The sequence below is a fragment of the Lepidochelys olivacea genome (genome assembly GCF_965140295.1).
Source record: "Lepidochelys olivacea isolate rLepOli2 genome assembly, chromosome: 6".
NCBI classification, from domain to species: domain Eukaryota; kingdom Metazoa; phylum Chordata; order Testudines; family Cheloniidae; genus Lepidochelys; species Lepidochelys olivacea.
Window position 1 is genome coordinate 9,625,575 of NC_140416.1, and position 23,843 is coordinate 9,649,417.

At 61.4% G+C, this 23,843-nt stretch overlaps 2 protein-coding genes across 5 annotated transcripts in view; both read left to right on the top strand.

Moving 5' to 3' along the window:
• The first annotated feature begins 3,054 nt into the window (after positions 1 to 3,054).
• ANKRD13D (ankyrin repeat domain 13D) lies at positions 3,055 to 16,728 on the top strand. Of its 2 annotated transcripts, XM_084631623.1 has the most exons (15): positions 3,056 to 3,256; positions 5,611 to 5,746; positions 6,163 to 6,287; positions 7,125 to 7,170; positions 7,565 to 7,708; positions 8,117 to 8,306; positions 9,988 to 10,054; positions 10,416 to 10,497; positions 11,528 to 11,589; positions 11,826 to 11,956; positions 12,339 to 12,496; positions 13,641 to 13,805; positions 14,023 to 14,186; positions 14,592 to 14,671; positions 15,584 to 16,728. In XM_084631623.1, the coding sequence occupies exons 1-15, from the start codon at positions 3,167 to 3,169 to the stop codon at positions 15,873 to 15,875; spliced, it is 1,932 nt and encodes a 643-aa protein (XP_084487749.1). In that variant the 5' UTR covers positions 3,056 to 3,166; the 3' UTR covers positions 15,876 to 16,728. The 2 variants fall into 2 exon arrangements, with proteins under 2 accessions (XP_084487750.1, XP_084487749.1); XM_084631624.1 differs by lacking the exon at positions 7,565 to 7,708 and having other exon boundaries at positions 3,055 to 3,256.
• A 166-nt stretch (positions 16,729 to 16,894) lies between these two features.
• Positions 16,895 to 23,843, top strand: part of SSH3 (slingshot protein phosphatase 3) — a 35,882-nt gene continuing 28,933 nt past the window's right edge. For 2 of the 3 annotated variants that reach the window (XM_084631617.1, XM_084631620.1), the window contains exons 1-2: positions 19,230 to 19,383; positions 23,141 to 23,178. In XM_084631617.1, coding sequence (XP_084487743.1) covers positions 19,318 to 19,383; positions 23,141 to 23,178 — 104 coding nt within the window. In that variant the 5' untranslated portion in view covers positions 19,230 to 19,317. Of the gene's footprint in view, positions 17,399 to 19,229; positions 19,384 to 23,140; positions 23,179 to 23,843 lie in introns of those variants that run through there. The other variant, XM_084631618.1, reaches the window with a different exon arrangement.

Genomic DNA, 23,843 nt, shown 5'->3' on the forward strand with positions numbered 1-23,843 from the left:
GAGCCAGTGTCCCCACCCCTTCTGGCAGCCTCCTAGACAGGGGTCACTTGGGATCCTGTTCCATGGGGGTGGTACACAATGGGGGGGCTCAGCTGGGAGACCCTGGGCCTTGGGGGGCAGCAAGAGTTGTTGGGGGATCCTGGGCCTTGGGGGGCAGCAAGAGTTGTTGGGGGATCCTGGGCCACAGGGTTGTACATGGATGGGGGTATATGCTAGGGGATCCTGTGCTTTCGATGCTGAGCCGCAGCTCCCCCAGCTCTGCCAATACATCCTCTCCCCCTGTCAGTTTCGGTTCCCCTCTGCTGGGCCTTGTGGCTGTATCAAAGCCACCCCCTCAAGGCAGCTGTTTCTGGGCTACAGGAGCAAACCCCTGCCTACCCAATGTGGGCCCTGCTCCTAGTCCTAGAAAAGGGTCCCTGGTCCTCGCAAAGAGCTCTGCGTTCCTGCTGGGAAGGCTCAAAGTCAGTGGGTCCCAGGGACAGTCCCTCTGTGCCCAGTATCCCTCCCCCAGCATCCCAGAGCCAGCTCCACCCTGGTTTTTAAACCCCTCAGTGGCTAATGAACTGGCAGTGAACTGTTCCCATGGCTCATGCCTGGCTGGAATGGGAACTGCAGGGCTGTGTGTCAGAGATCCTATGCTGCTCCCCACCACTGGAGATTCTCCCTGTTCTCCCCAGGCCTGTGTTCGGTTTCAGAAGCTGCTGGGCCCTTGTCCTGCCACTATTTCCTCCTGAGGGATTCGCTTCAAGGCAAACAGTGGCTCCAAGATGCTGAATGGGGGAGGGACGTTCCAGCTGAGAGGTGGATTTAACCAGCTGTAATAGAACAAGAAAACAACCAGGCAGTGTTATCCCCTTCTCCAGCGCTGGCAGTAGACAGGCAGGGCTGGCACTAGGAGGTGCTGTGCTGTGCTGAAGGGAGCAGGGTGGGGACTCAGTTGAGGGCATTTTGTCCCCTTGCAGTCAGTGCTGACCCCAAAGTACCTGCAGAGTGCCATGCTCTGGGGGAGGGGGGGTGTCTTTCTCATGCCTAACCAATCTGTGCCTTGTGCGCCTTGTGGTGGGTAAAGATCCCTGGCACGTTTGGGGAGAAGCAAGTTCATCATCCTGGCTTCCCGGCCAGCTTGACTGACTCCAGCCTGCCTCCCTGCATTCCTTCGTCGGCATTCCCCATGATTCACCATCACTGCCTTTCCTAACCTCTCATTATCCCTGCAGAACGTGGTGCCCTGTACCCCGTGGGGGGGCACCTCCCCAGATCCAGATGCCCTCGTGCCAAACCAGCTCTGCCTGCAAACAGGAAGCACAGATGGCAGCAGGGCTTGCATCACAGCAACTGACCCAGCCTCCCTAATATCCTCCAAGCTGGCCTCAAGCAGCCAGGATGCCCAGGGTAGCCAAGTCCCGGGCTTGCCGCGAATGCAGGACCCCAAATTGGGAGATGCCTCAGCAAGCTCCCAGGCTGAGGTGTATGGGTGGGAAGCAACCAGAGCAAAATGTAACCATTCCTGCTAGCCAGATTCTTGTGATGGGGGTTGCTCTGGTCTTTTAAACTGCCACTATGGCTCACCCCAGAGGTGACTGCATCTCATTGTTGGGTAATGCTTATAAATATGGCTGCTGCATCCCACCCCAGAGGTGGCTGCATCTCCATTTTGGGTATTATTTATATATATATATGGCTGCATCTTAGTGCCTGGTTTTAGTTATATATACAGCCACTGCATCCCACCCCAGGGATGGATACATCACAGTGCCTGGTATTACTTACATATAGAGCAGCTGCATCCCACTCCAGAGGCACCTGCATCTCAGCACCAGGTGAGGGATCCCAGTGTAAACAGCTACTGCACCATGCTCCAGAAGAAGCTGCATCTTAGTGCTGCTGGATTAAGCAATTCCACCCTCATGCTATGTAGCTGGTTAAAGAACTTTCTGGTCGGTTAAGATGAACAGTGCTGCAAAAAGGGGATGAGCCAATTTGAGGCTGATTTCACTGGAAACTACATTCCACCCATAGGGGCAGCGGTAAGGCTGCAGGTATTTATTTGCATGGTAGTAGCATAAGAGCCCAGCAGTGTAGCAGGACCCCTGTTGTGCTAGGTGCTGTACACACAGAACACAGTCCCTGCCTCAGAGAGCTGACAGTCACAGGGTACAGTGTTACAGCCAGTGGAGGTGGCAGATCTGTGCTAGCCCTAAACTAGCCGGGGTAGGGAAGAAAAGCCATAATGATATGGCGGTTTGGGCTAGCCACCCCAATACCAGCCTGTGCTGGAGCCTGAGTACAGGCTGCGGGTGCCAAGAGTCCTGCTATGGCCAAGACTCCATGCATCTGAAAAAGTGGGTTTTTTACCCACAAAAGCTTATGCCCAAATCAATCTGTTAGTCTTTAAGGTGCCACCAGACTCCTGGTTGTTTTTGTGGCTACAGACTAACATGGCTACCACTCTGATAAGAGTCCTGGCATTGCTAGTCCTGCCCACATGACAATTGCACCTCCACTTTGGAGTGTAGATGCATACTGTGTGCTTCCACAGTACAATAAGGTATTACTATCAGGGCCTTATCACAGGGGGCGGCTCAGGTGACCTATGGGGCAGGCAGGGCTAAGATGCCACAAGGGGGACAGTTAAGATGCAGGGGAGACAGGTGGCCCATGGAGGGGGGCAGTTAAAATGCAGGAGGCGGGCAGAGCTAAGGTGGCCTCAGTGGAAGGGAACAGGGATCAGATGCCCCAAAGGAGGGCAGTTAAGGTGCAGGGGGCTGGGCTAAAATGCCCCAACGGGGCCAGTTAATCTATGGCTGGGCAGGGCTGAGATGCCCCAAGGGGGTAGTTAGGGTGCAGCGGGGCAGGGCTGAGATGCCCCAAGGGGGGTAGTTGGGGTGCAGCGGGGCAGGGTTGAGACTCCCCCGCGGGCAGTAAGCTGGGGGGCAGGTGCGGGGCGGCCCCCCGGGGCGGTGTAGGGCTCGGGCGGAGCCGGGTCGGGGGCGCCAGGGCCCAGCGAGGCCGCCCGCCGCGCTCCGCCCAGCGACGCGCCGCGCTCCGCCCCGCCGCCCCCGGCCGCTGCAGCGATTCCGGGCCAGGCCCCGCGTCCGCCGCCCGGAGCCGCCAGCGCCGCGCAGGGCAGCCGCAGCCTCGGCCGGGCTGGGGACATGGTGACGGGATGGCCCGGGCCGGAGACGCCTTCCCGCTGCACCTGCTGGCCTGGCACAACCGGCACCAGGCGCTGGAGAGCGAGCTGCGCACTGGGCAGGTGCGGGACCCCCCGGGATTTTCCCCATCCCGCCGGGCACTCGCGGGACCCTCTCCGGTACCCCCCACCCCACCACGCGGGACCCTCTCTGGAACCCCCACCCCGCCGGGCACCCGCGGGAAGCTCCCTGGGACATCCCACCGGACCCCACTGGTACCCCTGGGGATCCCCCCGCTCTGCTGTGCACTCCTGGACCCCCCGGGATCCCCTCACCCCACCAGGCACCCCTAGAACCCCCCTGCTCCACTAGCCCTGGGATACCCCCCACTCTGCTGGGCACCCCTGGGACTCCCTACCCAGCTTTGCCCAGCACCCCTGGAACTCTCCCCAGGACTTATCCCACCCCACCAGGACCCCCCACATCCCTCCAAGCACTATGGGATCCCCTAAGCTCCCAGTATCCCCCTATCCCATTGTGACACCACCAGAACCCCTCACTCCAGCACCCACTACCCTACCAGGCACCCCTGGGCAACACATTGCGGGCACCCACACCCTGCTGGGTGAATCCCTATTCCTCCAACCCCCAACCCCACCCTGGACCCCCTTGCATTCTCCACCCCACCAGGCACCAGCCATTCCTTGACTCCCCAGCACTCTCCACCCCAGGACCTCCATCCCGCGAAGCACTCCCCATTCCACTGACCCCCGTCCCAGCAAGCACCCCGCCAGTCTGCTGGGTACTAGTCACCTGGCAACCCCTATACCCCCAGGACCCCCCATTCTGTTGGGACTCCGCAGAATCCCCCACTCCACTGGGCATCCCTACCCTGCTGCAGCCACCCCTGGGGAACCCCACCCATCAGGCACTTCTGGGACCCCCTAATCCCACCAGGAGCCCCACCCTACCAGGCACCCCTCAGGACCTCTCACCCCACCAGGCGCACTTGGAACTCCACACTGCTGGGACCCCAGGGCACCCCACCCCCTCATGGGTAGCCCCACCACAGGGACCCATTAACTCCTCCCAGGACCCTCACCCCACTGAGCACACCCCTCCCCTGGGGCTCCCTCCATGGGGACCCCTGGGACTTCCCCCACCCCATCAGGAACCCCCACCATAGGTACCCCGTAACCCACTTGGGATATCCCACTCTGGCGTGTGCACACACACACACCACTGAGCATCCCCTACTAACTCCTATTCCTACACTAGGTACCCCCCACCCCAAACCTCAATCCAGCATCCCACTAACCCTGCATCACCACTCCCCAGGTGTCCCCTAATCCCATATCCCCCCACTGGGTACCCCCTAAACCCGGGGACCCCCTAATCCCCATTCCTCTACCCAGGATCCCCACTCTCCATTTCTCCACTCTGGTACCCCAACCCAATACCCTCTCTACTCACCCCTCTGGGTAGCCCCCATCCTCCATCCTTTCATCTGGTACCCCACACCAGGACCTCTATCCTTTCCACTTTGGTACCCTCGCTAGTTACCCCTAATCCCCTCCTTCCGGTACCCCCCAGTACCCCCATCGAGGAGTCACCCCACATCCTCACCCCATTATCTGCACCAGGTACCCTCTTAATCCTACCCCTATCATTGCCCCATTATATACCCCGACCCTGGTACCCCTACCCTCCATTCCTCCACCTGACGCCTCTACCCAGCATCCATCCCACCAGGTACCCCCCACCCCAGGTTCCCCTGGTTCCTCTTTCCCTCCACCTGCCCCCTCCCTCTCCACCAGCATCACTCCAAATGGCACTAGGTACTGGAGAGCAAGCAGCACCTGGGCAGCCCCTGGCTCTTACTTCCCAATCAGCTCCCCCTGCCCCAATCCCTCTCACTAGGTCCCCACATTCCCCAACTGGTATCAGGCACTGGAGTGTGATCTGCTCACAGGGCAGGTGTGGGATCCACCCCAACCCAACCCATAGCCCAACCAGCACTGGGCTCTGGAGAGTGATCTCGGGGCATAAACCGACATCCCCTGCCCTCAGCACCCCCCATGACCCATATCTGCCTGCAGCCCACTACAACCACAGTGAGGAGCTTGACAAGAAGTTGGGAGGAGCCATAGGGGAAGGGGGCAGGACAAGGCACCCCAACGTCCCCTCACTGCCATGGGAGGGGCACCTCTGTGCATAAGTGAGGCTGAGGAGCTGGGCAGGAGAGTCCCCTTGTGGGGGAAGGGGGCAGGCAGGAATGGGACCCAGGAGTCCGGGATGGCAGTGGGGGTGTTCATCCATAGAGGCCCAACAGCTTCCAGCCCCAGCAGAGAGGCCAGAGCCCAGGATGGTGAATGGGACCCAGGCCTCCAGAACAGCAGTGGTACATTTGGGGCCCTAGCTTAGCCCATTGGGGAGTTGGGGGTGTACAGCTGTTGACCCTGCGGTTCCCGTTCAGCACGATATCGAGTTGATCGACCCACGGGGCCGCACGCCCCTGGAGCTGGCCGTGTCGCTGGGCAACCTTGAGTCGGCCCGGGTGCTGCTGCGGCACAACGCCAACGTGGGCAGGGAGAATGCCAATGGCTGGACAGGTACTGGCAGGGGGAGCACATGGAGCTGGGGGGGCAGATATGGGGAGTCGGGCGGCTCTGGTGCCAGCCCCTCTGCTGCATGGCTCCTGGCCTATGGCACGGAATTTCTCCCCCACCAGCTGCTGGAGGTCTCAGCTGGAGTCTTGGCCTCCCCTCTGCCATGCTCCTCGGGGCTGGTGCCCCTGAACCTGGCATTCAGACCTGGACTTTGCCAGCAAAGGGCCCTGTGTTGTGCCGTTGGGTACCTGGCTTTGCCTGCCCAGGGCAATGGGTTGGTGCTGGCCATGCCCGGGGGTGTGTGCAGGGAAGGGAGCTGGCTTGGATGCCAGTGTGCAGGGGGGACAGGCAGTGCCCTGCACCTGATGGCTCCGTGTTGCTCCCTCTCTACTCCCCCTCTCCTGCCATCCCGCCCCCAGTCCTGCAGGAGGCCGTCAGCACTGGGGACCCTGAGATGGTGCAGCTGGTGCTCCAATATCGTGACTACCAGCGTGCCACTAACCGCCTGGCTGGCATCCCCGAGCTGCTCAACAAACTGCGCAGGGTCAGTATGTGCGTGTGCCCCCAGCCAGCTTTGCCCTGGGGTACAGACACCCACCCGGGACCCCAGCCCCCTGGCACCCCCATTCTGGGGTACAGACACCTCCCCCAGGACCCCAGGCCCTTGGCACTCCTGCCGTGGGGTACAGACCACCCCGGGACCCCCGCTGTGGGGTACAGAGCCCCCGGGACCCCAGCCGCCTGCCAGCCCTGTCCTGGGGTACAGATACACACACCCTGGGAACCCAGCCCCCTTGCACCCCCGCCCTGGAGTACAAGCCCCCCCCGACCCCCACGGGACCCCAGCCTCCTGCCATCCTCACCCTGGAGAATAGACCTCCCCCAGAACCCCAGCCCCCTGGCACTGCTGCCCTGGGGTACAGATGCCCCCTCCCTGGGACCCCATTCCTCTGGCACCCTCGCCCTGCCAGCCCCTAGGTGCTCCCTGAAAGCTAAGCCATGGACACCCACAGTGCAATGGATCCTCCTGCTGCCCCTCTGGGGATGCATCTGGGATCCCCCAGGATCTTGGACAGGAGCACACCTCGGATCTCACCCAGCCCTGGGGATTTCCCAGTCTGAGATCTGTCCCCCAGGATCTCTGCTGGGATCCCCTCACTTCCCCTGGGATCCTGTTCTTACCCCCCACCCCCATCAGGTCAGGGAATTCCCCTCATCTCCAGATCCGGATCTCTCTTCCCCTGCCTCTCCCCGATCTGATCACTGCAGGGAATCCCCCTATGATCTCCCAGACCCCAATCTCTGCAGGGATTCCCCCCTCCCCGCAGACCCTGATCTCCCTCAACCTGATCTCATCCCTTTGCTGTCTCCTCTCTTCTAGGCCCCTGATTTCTACGTAGAGATGAAGTGGGAGTTCACCAGCTGGGGTGAGTCCATCCCTGGGGGCTCACAGCAGGACACCCCCAGTTGCCTTCCCCAGTGCCAGATACCAGGGCTATCCAGCTACATGGAGGGGGGAGACTAGAGCCCCTTGGTCATTGTGCCCACCCAGCCCCTATCCTGCCCTGATCTGCCAGCAGCTGGTGCCTTCCTTTCTGGGAGCGGAGCCCTAGGGTGGGGGTTTGGGGTGAGGGAGCAGTGCCTGGCAGTGTGAAGCCCAGCCCCATACTGAAGTTCCGGGTGGCTGGGAGGAGGAACTGCAGGCACGTGGACACAGACCCTCCCCAGCGGGGCGCAGGGCTGGGCTGTCAGCATGCAGGTGGGGCAGCTGCTTCCACTGCCACGCCCCTCCCCTGCTCACTCTCTGTCCCTCCCCCACAGTGCCCCTGGTCTCCAAGGTGTGCCCAAGCGACGTGTACCGGGTGTGGAAGCGTGGCGAGAGCCTGCGGGTTGACACCACCCTGCTGGGCTTTGAGCACATGACCTGGCAGCGCGGGCGGCGCAGCTATATCTTCAAGGGGGAAGGTCAGAGATGCCCCCAGCCTCCCCGGGTGGCAGGGCCCCCACCCCGTTCCTGTGCCCCTGGGGGAATTGGGCTCTGCTCCCTCTGGATGTCTGTGCAGGATGCACCTCCCCGATCTGGCTGAGTAGTAGAGCTGGGCCTCTTTCCACTCCCCCACATGAGGGGCTCCCAGAGATGGGACTGAGACCCCAGCTGGCCCAGCCCCAGGGAGGGGAATGGGGTCACCGCCAAAGGGAGTTGGTGCTCCATTGGGATATGGCTGCTGGGAAGGGCCAGGGAAGCAGTCCGCCTGCACCTAGAGTCCCAGAGGATCCTGGAGGGAGGCTGAGGCGACATCACCATGGCACCTCCAGCCCAGCCATGGGTGGTGTGCGGCTGTGGCACTGATATGTCCCTTCTCCCCCGGCCAGAGGAGGGCGCCGTGGTGATGGAGGTGGATCACGACAAGCAGGTGGTCTACACAGAGACGCTGTCGCTGGCCCTGCACGAGCCGGAGCTGATGCTGGCTGCCATGCAGCCCACCGAGGAGCATGTGGCCAGCCGGCTGACCTCGCCCATCGTCTCCACCCACCTCGACACCAAGAACATCGCCTTCGAGCGGTGAGCTGGGGAGTGGAGGCATGCGTGGGGGGTATTCATGCAGGCTGACCGCATGGGAGCGGGCCTCTGAGAGGGGAGCGAGTGTGGGAGGCAGGGTGCACGAGGACATCCATGAGGGAGGTGGGGGAGTACATGACTGGGGAGGGAGGCTAGTGAAGGAGGAGCATGCGAGTAGTGCACAGGTGGTGGGTGAGGTGGCTGTGCATGAGATGTGCTTGTGCTAGAGGCTGTGGACAGTGGGGGAGGGGGGATGGGCACGACTGACATTTGTGTGGTCGCAAATGGTGAGCGGGGCAGTGGATCCATGTGTGTGATGGGCCCTTGTACAACCATGTGTGCTAGTGAGCTGGGCAGGGGATCCACATGTGTGATGGGCTTTTGTACGACCGCATGTGCTAGTGAGCGGGGCAGGGGATCTGCATGTGTGATGGGCCCTTGTACGACCACGTGTGGTAGTGAGCTGGGCAGGGGATCCACATGTGTGACGGGCCCTTGTACGACCATGTGTCCTAGTGAGCGTGGGGTGGGGGGATAGTCTATGTGTGCGACAGGCCCTTAAACAACCATATTAGTGAGATAGGCAGGGGATCCTCATACAACTGCATGTGCTAGTGAGAGGGACAGAGGAATCCACATGTGCAACAGGCATTCAAGTGACCACATGTGCTAGTGAGTGGGATGGGGGTGTCTTCATGTACAACGGACCCTTGTACAACCATGTGTGCTAGTGAGAGAGGCAGGGGGTCCACATGTGCAATGGGCTCTCGTATGACCACATGTGCTAGTGAGCGAGGTGTAATCTGCATGTGTGATGGGCACTATAGTATGCGCTAGTGAATGGGATGGGGCAGGAGTCCACATGTGCAATGGGCTCTCGTATGACCACACGTGCTAGTGAGTGGGGAAGGGGGGGTCCGCATGTGCAACCGGCCCTTGTATGCAATGGTCCCTCATATGGCTGCATGTGTGAATGAGAGGGGTAGGGGGTCTGTATATGCAACAGGCCTTCATGTGACTGCATGTGCTAGTGAGTGGGGTGGGAGATCTGTGTGTGTGACAGGCACAACTGTGTGTGCTAGTGAGTGGGTCGGGGGGTCCGCATGTGCGATGGGCCCTCATTTGGGTGCGTGTCTGAATGAAGGGGCAGGCAGTCCGTATATGCAATAGGCCTTCATATGATTGTGTGTGCTAGTGAGCAGGGCAGGGGATCTGCGTGTGTGATGGACACAATTGTGTGTGCTAGTGAGTGGGACGGGGGGTCCGCATGTGCGATGGACCCTCATACAACTGCATGTACTAGTAGCAGGGTGGGGGAATGTGCATGTGACAGACCCTCATATGACTGCTCATGCTAGTGAGCAGGGTTGAGGGGTGACCAGGCCTTTCCTTGGGCATCTTGTCCTTCAGCACCATGCCTGCCCTTGGGGTTGGAGAGAAGAGCCAGGGCTGGGAGGTGCACGTGCCTGCAGCTCTTGTGCAGCAGCCCTACTCACACCTAGACACTGAAAGGAGGTGCCAGGGAGGAGCAGAGCTGGGCTTGAGCAGCTCCTGACTGGAGGGAGCCTGGGGGAGACGCAGCCAGGCATTGGGGCATATGGGGGAGGGGAGGGGTCTGTCTAGGGCAGGCTGAGGCAGAAGTGGAGGAACGCAGCATCTGACCCAGCCATTCCCATCTTGGCAGGAATAAGTCTGGGATCTGGGGCTGGCGCTCGGAGAAGATGGAAGTGATCAGTGGCTATGAAGCCAAGGTAAATCCCCATCCTGGGGGTGCAGGGGATGGGAACCTTAACTGGGAGGGGAAGACTGGGATGGGGTGGGACCCAGACCTCTGGGATGGCAGTGTGAAGTCCTTGCTTGTAGGGGCTTCACAGCTCACAGTTCCCCGAGGGAGGAGAGACTAGGATGGGGAATGGGACCCAGGTGTCTAGGAGCAGGAGGAGATGATTACCGATACGGGTCTCGTAGGACCGCATGTACTAGAGACACCAAACCAGCAAATGGGACTCAGGTGTCCAGGATGGCAGCACAAGGTGCTCACCCCTCTGGGGAGTAGCTCATGGGTGGGCCGGGGGGGCTGGGAAAACTGATTTGCGCCCCATGTCCTGGCAGGTTTACAGCGCCAGCAACGTGGAGCTCATCACTAAAACAAGAACCGAGCACCTATCGGACCAGGACAAGTCCCGCACCAAAGGTAACATGCTGTCCCTAGCCAACCAACCAGAACATGCAGTCTGCAATGACCCGCCCCCTTCCCCTCTGACACACCGACCCTGGACATCCAATCACAGTGCTAGATCCATACACATGAACAGCATAGGATTGCCAACTTGCTAATATTCAAAAGCTGGATACTCCAGCAGGAGTGCCGGAACCTCCCCTGCCCTGCCTCTTCCCCTGAGGGGCCCCCCCTACTCCTTCCCCCCCTTCATCCCTGTTGCTCGCTGCTTTTCCCCTCCCACTCCCCGGGTCAGGATGGGCTTGCCTGCGGAGCCAGGGCTGGGAGCTGCAGCTGCCCGATGAAGGCAGGAGGTGGCCGTGGCTGAGTGGGGTTGGAGCAGGTGATGACCCAATGCCTCTCCACCTCCCACACCCGAAGTAACTGGACATTGGGCGTCCAGTCAGTAGATCTGACCAGACACTGTCAGGTCCCCATTTCAGTCGGACTTTCCAGTCGAAAACCGGACATTTTGCCACCCTAGCACAGCACCCCTTCCCCTGTGACTGTCCACCCTGGCCCCAGCCCTCTGTTCAGACGGCCCCCTCCCACTCTGATATACCCACTCTGGACATCCAATCACAGCACCCCAACCCTCCCCCTCTGACATGCCGACCCACTGTGCCCTGTACTTCCCCTTTTGACAGACCTTCCAATCATAGCACCCACCTACAAGGGCCTGGCCCCATGCCCTGATCCTCCCGTTACAGTACCACACCCATCCTTCCCCTCCAGTCACTACCCCACAGACAACAGCCCGTCTCTCCACCTGTCCATCATGGCTCAGGCCCCACCCCCCGAGCACTTGTGTAAGCTGCCCATGCTGAGCATTCTGTATCCACACCCACATCAGATCTGATTGGCCCTAGCTGATTGGCCCTAGCCTGTACCCCAGGGCACAGAATGAGTGTGGTGGGTGTTTCCTCAGGGGTGGGGGAGGTGTGGGAGGGAATTCATACACTCTAGGGCGGTCTTTGAGTCTAACCTACTCCCACCCACCCCATAGGCTCCAAGACACCCTTCCAGTCCTTCCTGGGGATCGCCCAGCAGCATGCCTCCCACAACGGGGTGAGTGACGGGCCCCCCATCTGCTCTGGGAACTCGAGACACGCGTCTGGTGTGGCAGGGATCAGGGCAGAGGTGTCACGTTCCCAGCCACGAGGGTAGAATCTGGGGATGGGGCTGTTTGAGGGTTAGGGGTGGGGGGAATACAGCAAGCGAGGGGGAATTCAGCACAAGGGGCACAGCTAGAGAGCACGTGAATCGGGGATCTGATTCCCCCTCCTCATGCCTGCCCCCTCCAGGCCCCCGTGCTGCAGTCCGCCACCCTCACCAACCCCACGGCCATCACCCCGGAGGAGTACTTTGACCCCAGCTTCAACCTGGAGGCCCGCAACATTGGCCGCCCTATTGAGATGTCCAACAAAGTGCAGAGGTGAGGTGCAGGGTTGGGGTCTGGGATGACAGCAGAGTGGGAGAATGCGCTAGAGGAGCAGAAAGAGTCGCTCTGCACTCTCAGCCAGTGATACTGTGGGGCATGGAAAATCCACCCTAATTCTAGCTCCCCTCTGCCAGAGAATGGGATCCAGGTGTCTGGGATGGCAGGGCAGGTGTTCACCCCTAGAAGTTCCTGCAGCTCCCTGCCCCCAGAGTGAAGGAGAGGCCAGGACAAGGAATGGGACCCAGGTATCTGGGACAACAATGTTGAGTGCTTGCCCCTAAAGGGCGCCAGGCCTGGTCCCTTGCTCTGCGTAGCCAGTGCTGTGCAGGAAGAGGGGCTGGGGCAACTGGTTGTGATGCTCCCCCGGCCATGACAGGTTCAAGGCCACGCTGTGGCTATGTGAGGATCACCCCCTGTCACTGGTGGAGCAGGTGACGCCCATAATTGACCTCATGGCCATCAGCAATGCCCACTTCGCCAAGCTGCGTGATTTCATCACCCTCAAGCTGCCGCCTGGATTCCCTGTCAAAATCGGTGAGTGGGGCTTTTGGGGAAGGGGCGGGGCTGCAAACAGGGGAGGGGCAGTGGTGAGGGAGAGAAGGTAGCAGATCTGATGGGGAGTGGCCTGGCTGGATTTGGAGAGTAATAGAGGTGGGCAGGGGATGGATGGAGGGGAAGGAATGGCTAGTATCTGGGGAGTCTGAGGGGCACAGGGATGGCTGGAGATGTGGTGGGAATTGGGGGAAATGAGGGCCAATTGGGGGGGGGATGAGGGTTGGCAGGGGTCCCCCAGAGTAGGGGGGAGTTGGAGTGGAGTGGCAGGGATTGGGGGCAGGGGAGTTGGGAGGGGTGCAAGGACCATGGAGAAGGGTGACTGGCATGATGGGCAAGGAGTGGCAGGGATCATGATGGGGACAGGTGGCTGGGGGCCATGGGGAGCTGGGTTGGGGAGAATGGGGGAGCTGGAGAGGGGTGATTATGGGGCAGGGGAGGGGCAGCAGGGATCACGAGGGAGACTGGAGGATGGGGGAGCTGGGGGGGGTCTGAGGGGCAGAGGAGGTGTGGCAGGGATCATGAGGGGGAGGGGTGGCTGGGGTTGTGAGGAGCTGGACTGGGGTGGCTGGGGGAGGTGGGGAGCGGTGGCAGGGATCATGAGAGCAGTGGGGTCTGGGGGCCAGGGAGGATAGGGCAACTGGGGATGAGGGTCTGAGGGGCGGGGGAGGTGCGGCAGGGATCATGAGCAAGGAGGGGTGTCTGAGGGCTGTAGGGAGCTGGGCCGGAGGGGCTGGGGGCCGGAGAGGATGGGGGAGCTGGGGAGGGGCAGCAGGTATCCTGAGTGGGAGGGAGGCTGGGAGCCAGAGAGAGTGGGGGAGATGGGGAGGGGAGTCTGAGGGGCAGGGGAGGTGTGGCAGGGATCATGAGGGGGAGGCGTGGCTGGGGGCTGTAGGGAACTGGGCCGGGGGGCTGGGGAGGACAGGGGAGCTGGGGAGGGGTGGTTATGGGGCAAGGGAGGTGCAGCAGGGATCATGACAGGAAGGGGTGGCTGGGGGCCATGGGGAGCTGGGGTGGGGGGGCTGATGGGCGAGGGGCATGCCTGGGGGCTGTACCATCTGTTGCTCCCAGTGTCTCACGCTGTCATGTTCATACACACACACACACACACACACATACACACCAGAGATCCCCCTCTTCCATGTGCTCAATGCACGAATCACCTTCAGCAACCTGTGCGGGTGTGATGAGTCGTTGAGCTCCGTGCGGGTCTGCGGCCCTGCCCCCAGCTCGTCTCCAGGGGACGCCAGAGAGCCAGCTGCAGGGGCAGAGGCGCCCCCCAACCCCAAAGGTAGGGGAACCTGCAAGGGGCTGGGGAGCTGTGCACACCAGGCATCTCACTGCAAATTCCACAGTGACCCCAGTCTCCATGGGGTCGAGGGCCAAAGCAGTGTGTGTGTGGGATGGGTGTCTCTCTGGGCAGGGCAGACTCCTACGGGTGGAGCAGTGTGTCTGTGATCCCAGTAGGGTATGGGACCCCCCACTCTCACCCCTCCCCCTTTCCCCAGTATTCCCGTTCCCCTGCGAGGTGGACCCGGTGGTGTTCGAGGTGCCACAGGGCTACGCTATGCTGGGCGCTGGCCGCAACGAGCCCATGCGGGACGAGGATGACGACCTGCTGCAGTTTGCCATCCAGCAGAGCCTGCTCGATGCTGGCACTGAGACTGACCAGGTGAGATCCGGGCCGGGACTTTTCCCTCTCAGGGCACCAGCTCTAATCCGGCCTTAGGGTGGGGGGACTGATGGGCTTAGGGGGGGCAGGGAATGGGACATGGGGCCTCTCCCCACGTGGGGCACTGGCTCTGATTCGGCCCCAGGGTGAGGGGACTGGTGGGCTCAGAGGGGCAGCGAATGGGACGCGGGGCCTTTCTCCTCTAGGGGGCACTGGCTGGCTCAGGAGGACCTGGAATGGGGGACAGGGTCTTTCTTCTCCAGGGCATGCCAGCTCCCTACTTTTGTTCCTGTCCGGTTGATGTGGGGGAGCTGTCTGGCTGGTTCAGGGGTGTGGGATTTGGAGTCTCTGATTCAGCCAGGGAGGGGAATATTCCCGTGTTCTGATTGGTGCCCTGGACTGCAGGTGACTATCTGGGAGGCGCTGACCAACACGCGCCCAGGCTCCAACCCCCCTTCCTATGATGAGGAGTTGCAGCTGGAGCGGTAAGTGCTGGGGTGAGACAAGATTCATGCCAGGCCTCCATGGGCAGCAGGCCCCTACCTTCCATCCCTGGCCTCCCACATAGCCATTCTCTGGGCTGGCAGGGTGAGGCAGGGGCTGGTCAGTGTGGGTGGGGCTGTGAGGTGGTCGGAGGTGGGGCTGTGAGAGGCAGGTGTTGGTTGGTGGGGGGTGGGGCTGTGAGGGAGGGGCTAGTTGGTGGCGGCAGGGCTGTGTGGAAGTGGGTGGCAGGTGGGGCTGTGAGATGCAGGTGTTGGTGGGTGGGGACAGGGCTGTGACTGAGGGGCTGGTCGGCAGGTCCGTCCCTAGCTCTTCTGGTGTCTTATGCAGCCACAGGCGGAAGCGGGGCGGGGGAGGCTGTGTGGGCCCCACCCCAGGCCTCCACGGGATGGGGGAGGCTGGCCACTTCCTGCAGGAAGTGGAATGACCTGGCCCCAGCCTGCTCCGCTCCCCTGGCTTTCAGCCGTGCTGCCGGCGAGTGCTGGGGGGGGGTTCCCCCCAAGTCTGGGAGCCAGGGGAGCGGAGCAGGCTGGGGCTGGGTCACTCCACTTCCCGCAGTGGCCAGCCCCTGTCTCCCACAGAGGCCTGGGGCCCCACACAGCCCCCTCCCCCCGTGGAGGCCTAGTGCCAGCTCCCCCTGCTCCCGCCCGCGGAGGCCTGGGGCCCCAAGCTGTCGTCCTCCCCGGCTCCCGGATGCAATCTTCAGGGGAGTGAGGGCAGGACTGGGAGAGGCGGGGTGGAGCAGAGGCGGAGGCCCTGCACAAGAGCCGGAGCAGGGGCTGGAGGAGCACGTAGCTGCGCTGAGCACCAGGAAAGGGATGCAACTGTGAGGGAGAGGCTGGTCTTGGGAGGCAGGACTGTGAGGGCAGTTGCTGACACGCATCTCTCTCCCCCAGCGCCATCCAGGAGAGCATATTCCTGCAGTCGGGGCAGGGCCTGGCTGCAGCTGAGTCTGGTGGCGGAGGCAACGGCAACAACAGCATCGTCCCTCTTGAGGACAGCCTGGCACCTAGCACCAATGGCTCCTCCTCCTCGGCCCTGCCTCCCCCGGCCTACCCCAGCTTCGACGAACAGCTGCGCCTGGCCATGGAGCTGTCATCGCGGGAGCAGGAGGAGCAGGAGCGCCGGCGGCGTGAGGAGGATGAGGAGCTGCAGCGCATCCTCCAGCTCTCCCTGACGGAGAAGTAATGCCCCTCCTACCAGCAGGGGGCCCTGAACCCAGCCTCCCCCAAGACTCCCAGGGGCTCCCCAGTGCCCTGGCTTTGCTGTTGTATTTTTAACCTTGAGGGGGGTACCCGTCCCATTCCCCACCCCCTGTCTTGCAGGGGGCAGGACTGGACTTGACGAGACACCCTCTGCCTTTCCCAGGGCTCTTAGTCCCGCTGCCTCTTGGGTCTTATTTAATTTGACTCTTTTTTTTTTTTTATGGTTATTCTATTCCCCCTGCCTGGTGGAGGAAAGTTTTGTACAGCTAGGAGGAAACTGAAGAATGAGGGAACAGAGGAGAGGAGGAGCAACAGAGTGGCAGAGGCTAAGGAGAACCCTCAGCTATAGAGAAAGCAGTTTCCAACTGGACTCTTAATACATGTTGGTGGAGGTAGTGGGATTCTGAAACTGGGACACACTCACTCTGTCCTGTCAGCCCACGTGGGCAATAGAGGTGAGGGCAATGAACGGGTGGGGTTAGAGATGATGGGGCAGGGCCAGAAACCAGATGACTAGGGTGGGGATGCTACATTCATTGGAGCTGTGGGATGTGGCACTCAAATAGAAGCAGGGCCAATAATTTTCAGTCCTCTGTTTCACCTCCCGAACCCCTGTGTGTAGCTGCCATGTCCTCTCCTGCCTGTTTAATTTATTTTATTTATATCTCTGCAGCTCTAGAATGGGGAGGGCGAAGGGTGGGTTTTGTTTTTTTAACTCAACTCCAAAGGTTGGAAAGGGAACAGCTGCGTTGAACGGTGGCTCCTGGCACCCGCAGGTGATGGGTGCGGGCCTCTGTGCAGCAGGAACCATGAAATAAAAAGGAGAAACCAACCAACCCCCTGGCTCCAGCTCCCTTCATTCTGCATGTTGCACCCTTCGGCCTGGGCCTTTACTGGTGCATCAGCTGCCTGAGAGAGGGAATGGAGCCAGCATCCTGCTTGGAGCATTCCCTCCGCTCTGGAGTCCCTCTCTGGCCAGCTTCCCCCAATGCAGATGGGATCCCCAAGGGGGCACCGTGTCCTGCTGGCACTGGGAGGCCTTGCTGCTTATCTGGGGGCTTGGTTGCATCTTGCTTCTTTACAGGACAGAAACACCCAGGTGTGCTAGGCCTGGCTATGTGCCCACTGCTGTTCTGGGTGGGTTCTTGTGGTTTCTAAGACAGAGCACAGTGAGCGCTGCTCGAGGGTTCACATGCCAGTGGGCAAGGGAGCGATTTCTGCGCCTGGGAGTCTAGAGAAGGGGCCAAGTGGTTGCACTGGCTTTCATTAACTCCATTAATCCCTGAGCTGCAATTCAATGTCCACCCCCTAGTTTACCCCCTTCTTGTCACTCCCACCCCATTAGTAATGTCTTAGGAAGAAGAATTTCTGCTCTAAATTGTGTGCTCATCAGTTGGAAAGAACAGAGGAGAAAGACTTGCACATACGAGCGGATCACAGGATAACGATGAGCCACCAATGTGATATGGCCGTGCAAAAGGCAAATGGAATCCAAGGATGTGTCAGGTGAGGTATTTTCTGTACCGGTAGGGAAGCATTCGTGCTGTTGTACAAGGCACGGGTGAGACCTCATCTGGAGTAGTGTGCGCAATTCTGGGCACCTGCGTTCAAGAATTCAGAACTGGTGCAGAGAAAAGGGTCGCTAGGATGTATGACACAGGAGGTAACTGTCCCGCTCTACTTAGCTCTAGTGAGTCCACAGCTGGAGTCCTGTGTCCAGTTCTGGGTGCATGCTTTGGGAGGGATGTGGGCAAACTGGAGAGAGGCCAGAGGGGAGCAACAAAAATGGTCAGAGATTTTAAAAGGAGGAAAGGTTAAAAACAGCACGTTTAGTCTTGAGGGGAGAACCTGATAAGTCTTCAAATATGTAAGGATTGTTATAATGAGGCTGGGGATCAATTGTTCTGTGTGTCCACTGAAGGCAGGGTGAGAAGTAACGGGTTTAATCTGCAGCAAGGGAGATCTAGGTTAGATGGAAGGAAAAACTTTCTAACTCTAAGGGGAGTTCAGCTCTGGAACAGGTTACCAAGGGAGGTTGTGAAATCTCCATCATGAAGGTTTTTAAGAACAGGTGGGACAAACCCCTGTCTGGGAATGGTCTAGGTTTACTTGGTCCTGTCCCAGCCTCGGGGGCTGGACCTGATGACCTCTCATGGCACTTTCCAGCTCTACACTTCAATGGCTCTATGAGCAGGGGCCTGTTTGACAAGAAAAGACTTGGGAGAGTTTGGCTTGTTTAGCCCGGCAAAACAAAGCTGGAGTGGGGCTGTCTCTATAAGTACAGCAGGGAGGGAGACGAGCGATTTAAAATAAAGGACAATGTTGGCACAAGAATGGAGGGGGTGAAAGTGGCCAGGAATAAATAGGTTGGAAACTAGAAGGTTTCTATCCACTAGCGGAGTGAGGGGCTGGTTCACCTCCCACTAGGAGTAGTGGGGCAAACATCTGGCCTGGTTTTAAGGTGGATCTTGGTAAATATATGACCAGGATGATGGGGTTACATGGGAGAGCAGGGGACTGGATATGATCACCTAGATGGTCCCTACCAGTTCTGTGTCCCCATGGCAATGTTTCCCATCTCCCCATCAATTTTCCCTATTAGATCCCAAGAGTTGCTGTCAACATGGCCTTGAACTGGATCAATCAAAGCAACCCCACCCCCCACCCCAGGCAGCTGCTGCCTGGGAGGGAACAGGATGTTATGTCGCAGGGACAGATAGGTGCTGCCCTGGCCCATCCGGCTTCAAATTCCAAAGCACTGTGTTCCTGGGAAATGGGTTTGCTGGGGCTCCAAACCCTGTGCACCTGGGACATGCAGGCCTGGGGAATTGGGAGGGGCAAGTGCCTAGGACAGGAATAGCAGGTTCAGCGGCTACCAGGCATTGAGGTGTATTAACAGAGCGTGGGCTGGGGAGCCTGGGATAGCAGGGGGTGGTGGGGCAGAACAGAGGGGCCCCTGGCAGAGCTGTGGGGGGCAACCCAGGTGGGGTTGTGGGGCAGGACCCAGGGGCACTGGCAAAGCTGTGGGGGCCAAGTCAGGACTGGGAGAGCAGGCGGCTATGGGGCAGGACCCAGGGCGCTGGCAGAGCTGTGGGGTAGGGCCCAGGGCTGGGAGAGCAGGGGGCTGTGGGGCAGGACACAGGGGCACTGGCAGAGCTGTGGGGGTCAGTGCAGGACTGGGAGATCAGCGGCTACGGTGGGGATTGAGGGGCGCCACCCTGGGGAACGCTAGCAGGGGCTCAGCTCAGCCCACGCCGCCTTCTCGGCGGCCCCAGTCGCCCGGGGAAGCCCAGGGGCCGGGCTGCCCTTTAAGAGCCGCCCCCAGGGGAGGCGCCTGGCGCTGCAGCCTCCCGGCTCTTCCTGGTCCAGGCGGCGGCGGACGGCCGGGGGCGCCCGAAGTTTGTGGCAGGTGGGCCGGGGAGCGCATGGCGCTGGTCACCGTCCGCAGGTCCCCGGCCGGCAGCGGCCACAGCTCCCCCACCGGCCGCAAGGTGAGTGCGTGACCCAGACCAGCCGGGAGCGCTGCCCGGACTTCCCTAGGGACCCCTGCCAGCTGGACTCCCCGAGCCGGGCTCCCCCTTCCCTGATCCACTCCCGGGCCACCCAGCCCCTGCCCCAGCTGGGCTCCCCTTCCTCCCTTCCCATCTTCTCCGTGCCTCGGCGCTAGTTCCTGCGCCGGCTTTGGGGCTGTCTCTGCTCCCTGCCGAGCTCCATGACTGGGGAAAGGAGGGTTGTGGAATGGTTAGTGCTCTGCAGCGCTGCCTGTGGGGTGCGCCCGGCTGCCCCAGCCTCTCGCTGGCTGTGGGGTGCGCCCGGCTGCCCCAGCCCCAGCCTCTCGCTGGCTGTGGGGTGCGCCCGGCTGCCCCAGCCCCAGCCCCTCGCTGGCTGTGGGGTGCGCCCGGCTGCCCCAGCCCCAGCCTCTCGCTGCCTGTGGGGTGCGCCCGGCTGCCCCAGCCCCAGCCTCTCGCTGGCTGTGGGGTGCGCCCGGCTGCCCCAGCCCCAGCCTCTCGCTGGCTGTGGGGTGCGCCCGGCTGCCCCAGCCCCAGCCTCTCGCTGGCTGTGGGGTGCGCCCGGCTGCCCCAGCCCCAGCCTCTCGCTGCCTGTGGGGTGCGCCCGGCTGCCCCAGCCCCAGCCTCTCGCTGCCTGTGGGGTGCGCCCGGCTGCCCCAGCCCCAGCCTCTCGCTGGCTGTGGGGTGCGCCCGGCTGCCCCAGCCCCAGCCTCTCGCTGCCTGTGGGGTGCGCCCGGCTGCCCCAGCCCCAGCCTCTCGCTGGCTGTGGGGTGCGCCCGGCTGCCCCAGCCCCAGCCTCTCGCTGGCTGTGGGGTGCGCCCGGCTGCCCCAGCCCCAGCCTCTCGCTGGCTGTGGGGTGCGCCCGGCTGCCCCAGCCCCAGCCCCTCGCTGGCTGTGGGGTGTGTCTGGCTGCCCCAGCCCCAGCCTCTCGCTGGCTGTGGGGTGTGTCTGGCTGCCCCAGCCCCAGCCTCTCGCTGGCTGTGGGGTGCGCCCGGCTGCCCCAGCCCCAGCCCCTCGCTGGCTGTGGGGTGTGTCTGGCTGCCCCAGCCCCAGCCTCTCGCTGGCTGTGGGGTGTGTCTGGCTGCCCCAGCCCCAGCCTCTCGCTGGCTGTGGGGTGTGTCTGGCTGCCCCAGCCCCAGCCTCTCGCTGGCTGTGGGGTGCGCCCGGCTGCCCCAGCCCCAGCCTCTCGCTGGCTGTGGGGTGCGCCCGGCTGCCCCAGCCCCAGCCTCTCGCTGGCTGTGGGGTGCGCCCGGCTGCCCCAGCCCCAGCCTCTCGCTGGCTGTGGGGTGTGTCTGGCTGCCCCAGCCCCAGCCTCTCGCTGGCTGTGGGGTGCGCCCGGCTGCCCCAGCCCCAGCCCCTCGCTGGCTGTGGGGTGTGTCTGGCTGCCCCAGCCCCAGCCTCTCGCTGGCTGTGGGGTGTGTCTGGCTGCCCCAGCCCCAGCCTCTCGCTGGCTGTGGGGTGCGCCCGGCTGCCCCAGCCCCAGCCCCTCGCTGGCTGTGGGGTGTGTCTGGCTGCCCCAGCCCCAGCCTCTCGCTGGCTGTGGGGTGTGTCTGGCTGCCCCAGCCCCAGCCTCTCGCTGGCTGTGGGGTGCGCCCGGCTGCCCCAGCCCCAGCCTCTCGCTGGCTGTGGGGTGCGCCCGGCTGCCCCAGCCCCAGCCCCTCGCTGGCTGTGGGGTGTGTCTGGCTGCCCCAGCCCCAGCCTCTCGCTGGCTGTGGGGTGTGTCTGGCTGCCCCAGCCCCTCGCAGCAGGGAGCGCTGTAGTGCACGTGTCAAGAGGGCTGCCATCGCACATGGGTGCCTAGTGCCTGTGGCTGGCTCATTCCCCTTGCCTAGCCTGTGTTGCCCTGCGGTTTATCAGGCACCGGTACTGACTTGTCATTAAGTTTCACAAACGGACACTTCCTTAGGAGGCTGCTTCCCCTTCAGTTAGTGTCTTGCAGTCTGCAAAGTCACGCTGAGTGCACCGGGTTCCAGGGCCCCAGCGCCTGGGTTCACCCCCCAGTGCCCCTCCAGCAGGATCCACACCCCAGGCACTAGGGCTAGGATTCACACCCCCCCGTCCCCCTCCAGCAGGATCCACACCCCAGGCACTAGGGCTAGGATTCACCCCCCCCCGTCCCCCTCCAGCAGGATCCACACCCCAGGCACTAGGGCTAGGATTCACCCCCCCCCCCCGTCCCCTTCCAGCAAGATCCACACCCCAGGCACTAGCATTAGGATTCATACACCCAGCCCCCTTCCCCAAAGCAGGATCTATGCCCCCAAGCAGGATCTATGGCCAGGATTCGGACTCCCAGCTTCCCTTTGTACAGCCATCTCCTGGCTGCGTGGGCTTGTGAGCATCGTGTCTGGTTGCATGCACTCTGCTGGGAGTTGCCGCTCAGGAAGGGTTGGGATGCTGTTAATTTTATTTTCCACACTAAAAAATGTCAGAGGAAATTGTTGCTGGGCTGCTAGACCCGTTCCGGCTCCCAGGAGGGAACGAAAAGATCCTGATACACAGGCTGAGGCTATGGATGATGCCCGAAAGGGCTCATGGCCCAGTCGATGCTCCAAATAGGTGGGAGGTGTCAGGGTGATGCCTGCCCCGAATGTGGCCATTTCCCCGTTGCAGCCTGGCAGTGGGTGGCAAACCCCAGCCAAGGTTTTGGAACTCCAGCTTCCTGTGTTAGCAAATGACCTCAAGCGAGTGCCTTGCAGGCTGCAGGGATCTGCAGTAGCTCCAGGCTCCATTGGAGTAGAGGGCACAGGGTGCAGGAGTCCCTGACCCTGCTGCCAAGCCTGGCTCCTCTGGCACATCAGCCACACTCCCCTGCTGTCCCTTCAGCTCTCTGTGCCCACTCCTGGGAGGAGCAGGAGTCAGGTGACCCCTGCGGGCTGCCAGAGCTGAGCAGGAGTCCTCCTGCAGGATGCTTCTTGGACACGGGGGCACTGCACTGAGGGCAGGGGTTCTCTCCTTTCCCCTCTGCTAGGGCTGCTATCTCTGCTTTGTCCGCAGTTCCCCCTAGGCTGCCCCTTCCCCACCTACATGCCCCCAGGAGCTCTCCCTCATTGACTTTCCAGGCATCCCTGGCTCCGCTTGCTCTGTTGCTCTCATGGGGGGCTTGGCACACCCCACCCTCTGGAGAAATGCCTGGTACAGGGTGGATTAACCAGGCCTGTGTTTCAGACTCCCAGCACATGCGTGTGCCTGGCAACACTGCTGTTTTGTTTACAGCCTTCACGAAGTTTTTTTGCTGGGGAATTTCAAGAACGGGATACAGGGACTGTGATCCTCCCCTGACTCCAGCTTCTTGTTTTTAGGTCTGGGGCACTAAGGGTGACACAATACAAGGCCACCATCTCTGAACTGAGAGCTCTGCTGGCAGAGTGTGAGACTCCGTCGGCACCACTGGGCCCCTGGCAGGGTGATCAGTTGGCCGGCTTCTATTCAGACATCTGCAGGCACTAGCTGCTGCCCAGCACTGCTGCTCAGGAATCTCCCTGCGGCCCTGCAGTGTCAACTTGTTCCTGGGGGGCTTGAGGTGCCGCTCACACCCCAGAGGGCTGGAGGAGTTGCCCCATCCTCATTCCTTGCTCTGGACCTGCCCACCCTGTGCTGAAGTTTGGGAGATGGGACCACCTCATCTCTGGCCCTAGCTGAGTGCCATGGGGTCATAGCCCACATGCCCACCCCCTGCAGGGGAGCAAGTCCTGCACCCAACCTGGGGCTGATCTATCCGTCTGTGGTTCTTTTGCAGGATGAAGAGCTTTCCAGGAGGAGCCAGCTGCAGCGACGGTGAGGTGCCATCCCTATAACCTCCCCCCCCCCCCCAGCCAAAGGGGAGCTGGTTCCCAACCCCAGCCCCCCTCTACCTGCTCCCTGGTCACTGGCGGGAGATGAGAGGCAGGTAAGGGGGTCCCACCAGGGAGGAGCAATGACCATGCACCCTGCTGTTTGGAAGGAGGAAGTGATGCTGGGATTCCCATGCTGGGCCCTGCCTGTTGCATTTGAAGGTCTTGCCCTATAGTGACTGGATAGGAGAAGGGACTGTGCCCCATATTGGCCCCCCCAAGCATCCAGGCTGCTGAGCGGGTGGGTGTTCCTATCAATCACTCTTCACCTTGCTGACTTTTGAGTCCTGCCCCCATGAATCACCCCAGCCTTTGCATCTGCTCAGAGCTCCAGGGTGAAACTAACCTGCCCCTGGAGAGTTTTACCTCTGTCCCCTGCAGGCATCTGATCACCTGCTCTGAAATTGACCAGGGGCTTGTTAGTGGCCAAGCTCTGAACAGCTGCTGAGGCACAGGAGCCACCTGCCTGCAGACTCAGGCAGACGCCTCACATCTGGGCAGTTGTCTTCACAACCCTAAGGGTTACAACTCATTTCTTTTTCTCAGTGGAAGCTGGCGTGCCCAAATTTGACAGAGTAGGTCCCTCCCCTCCCCTGGGGCCGGCTTCCT

What these genes read in the sequence shown, in the direction of transcription:
- ANKRD13D (XM_084631623.1), top strand. Translation starts at nt 3,167, where the DNA reads ATGGCCCGGGCCGGAGACGCCTTCCCGCTGCACCTGCTGGCCTGGCAC. An exon ending in TGGATTCCCTGTCAAAATCG is followed by an intron (nt 12,497 to 13,640) that starts GTGAGTGGGGCT and finishes CATACACACCAG; the next exon opens with AGATCCCCCTCTTCCATGTG. An exon ending in GGCGCCCCCCAACCCCAAAG is followed by an intron (nt 13,806 to 14,022) that starts GTAGGGGAACCT and finishes CCCTTTCCCCAG; the next exon opens with TATTCCCGTTCCCCTGCGAG.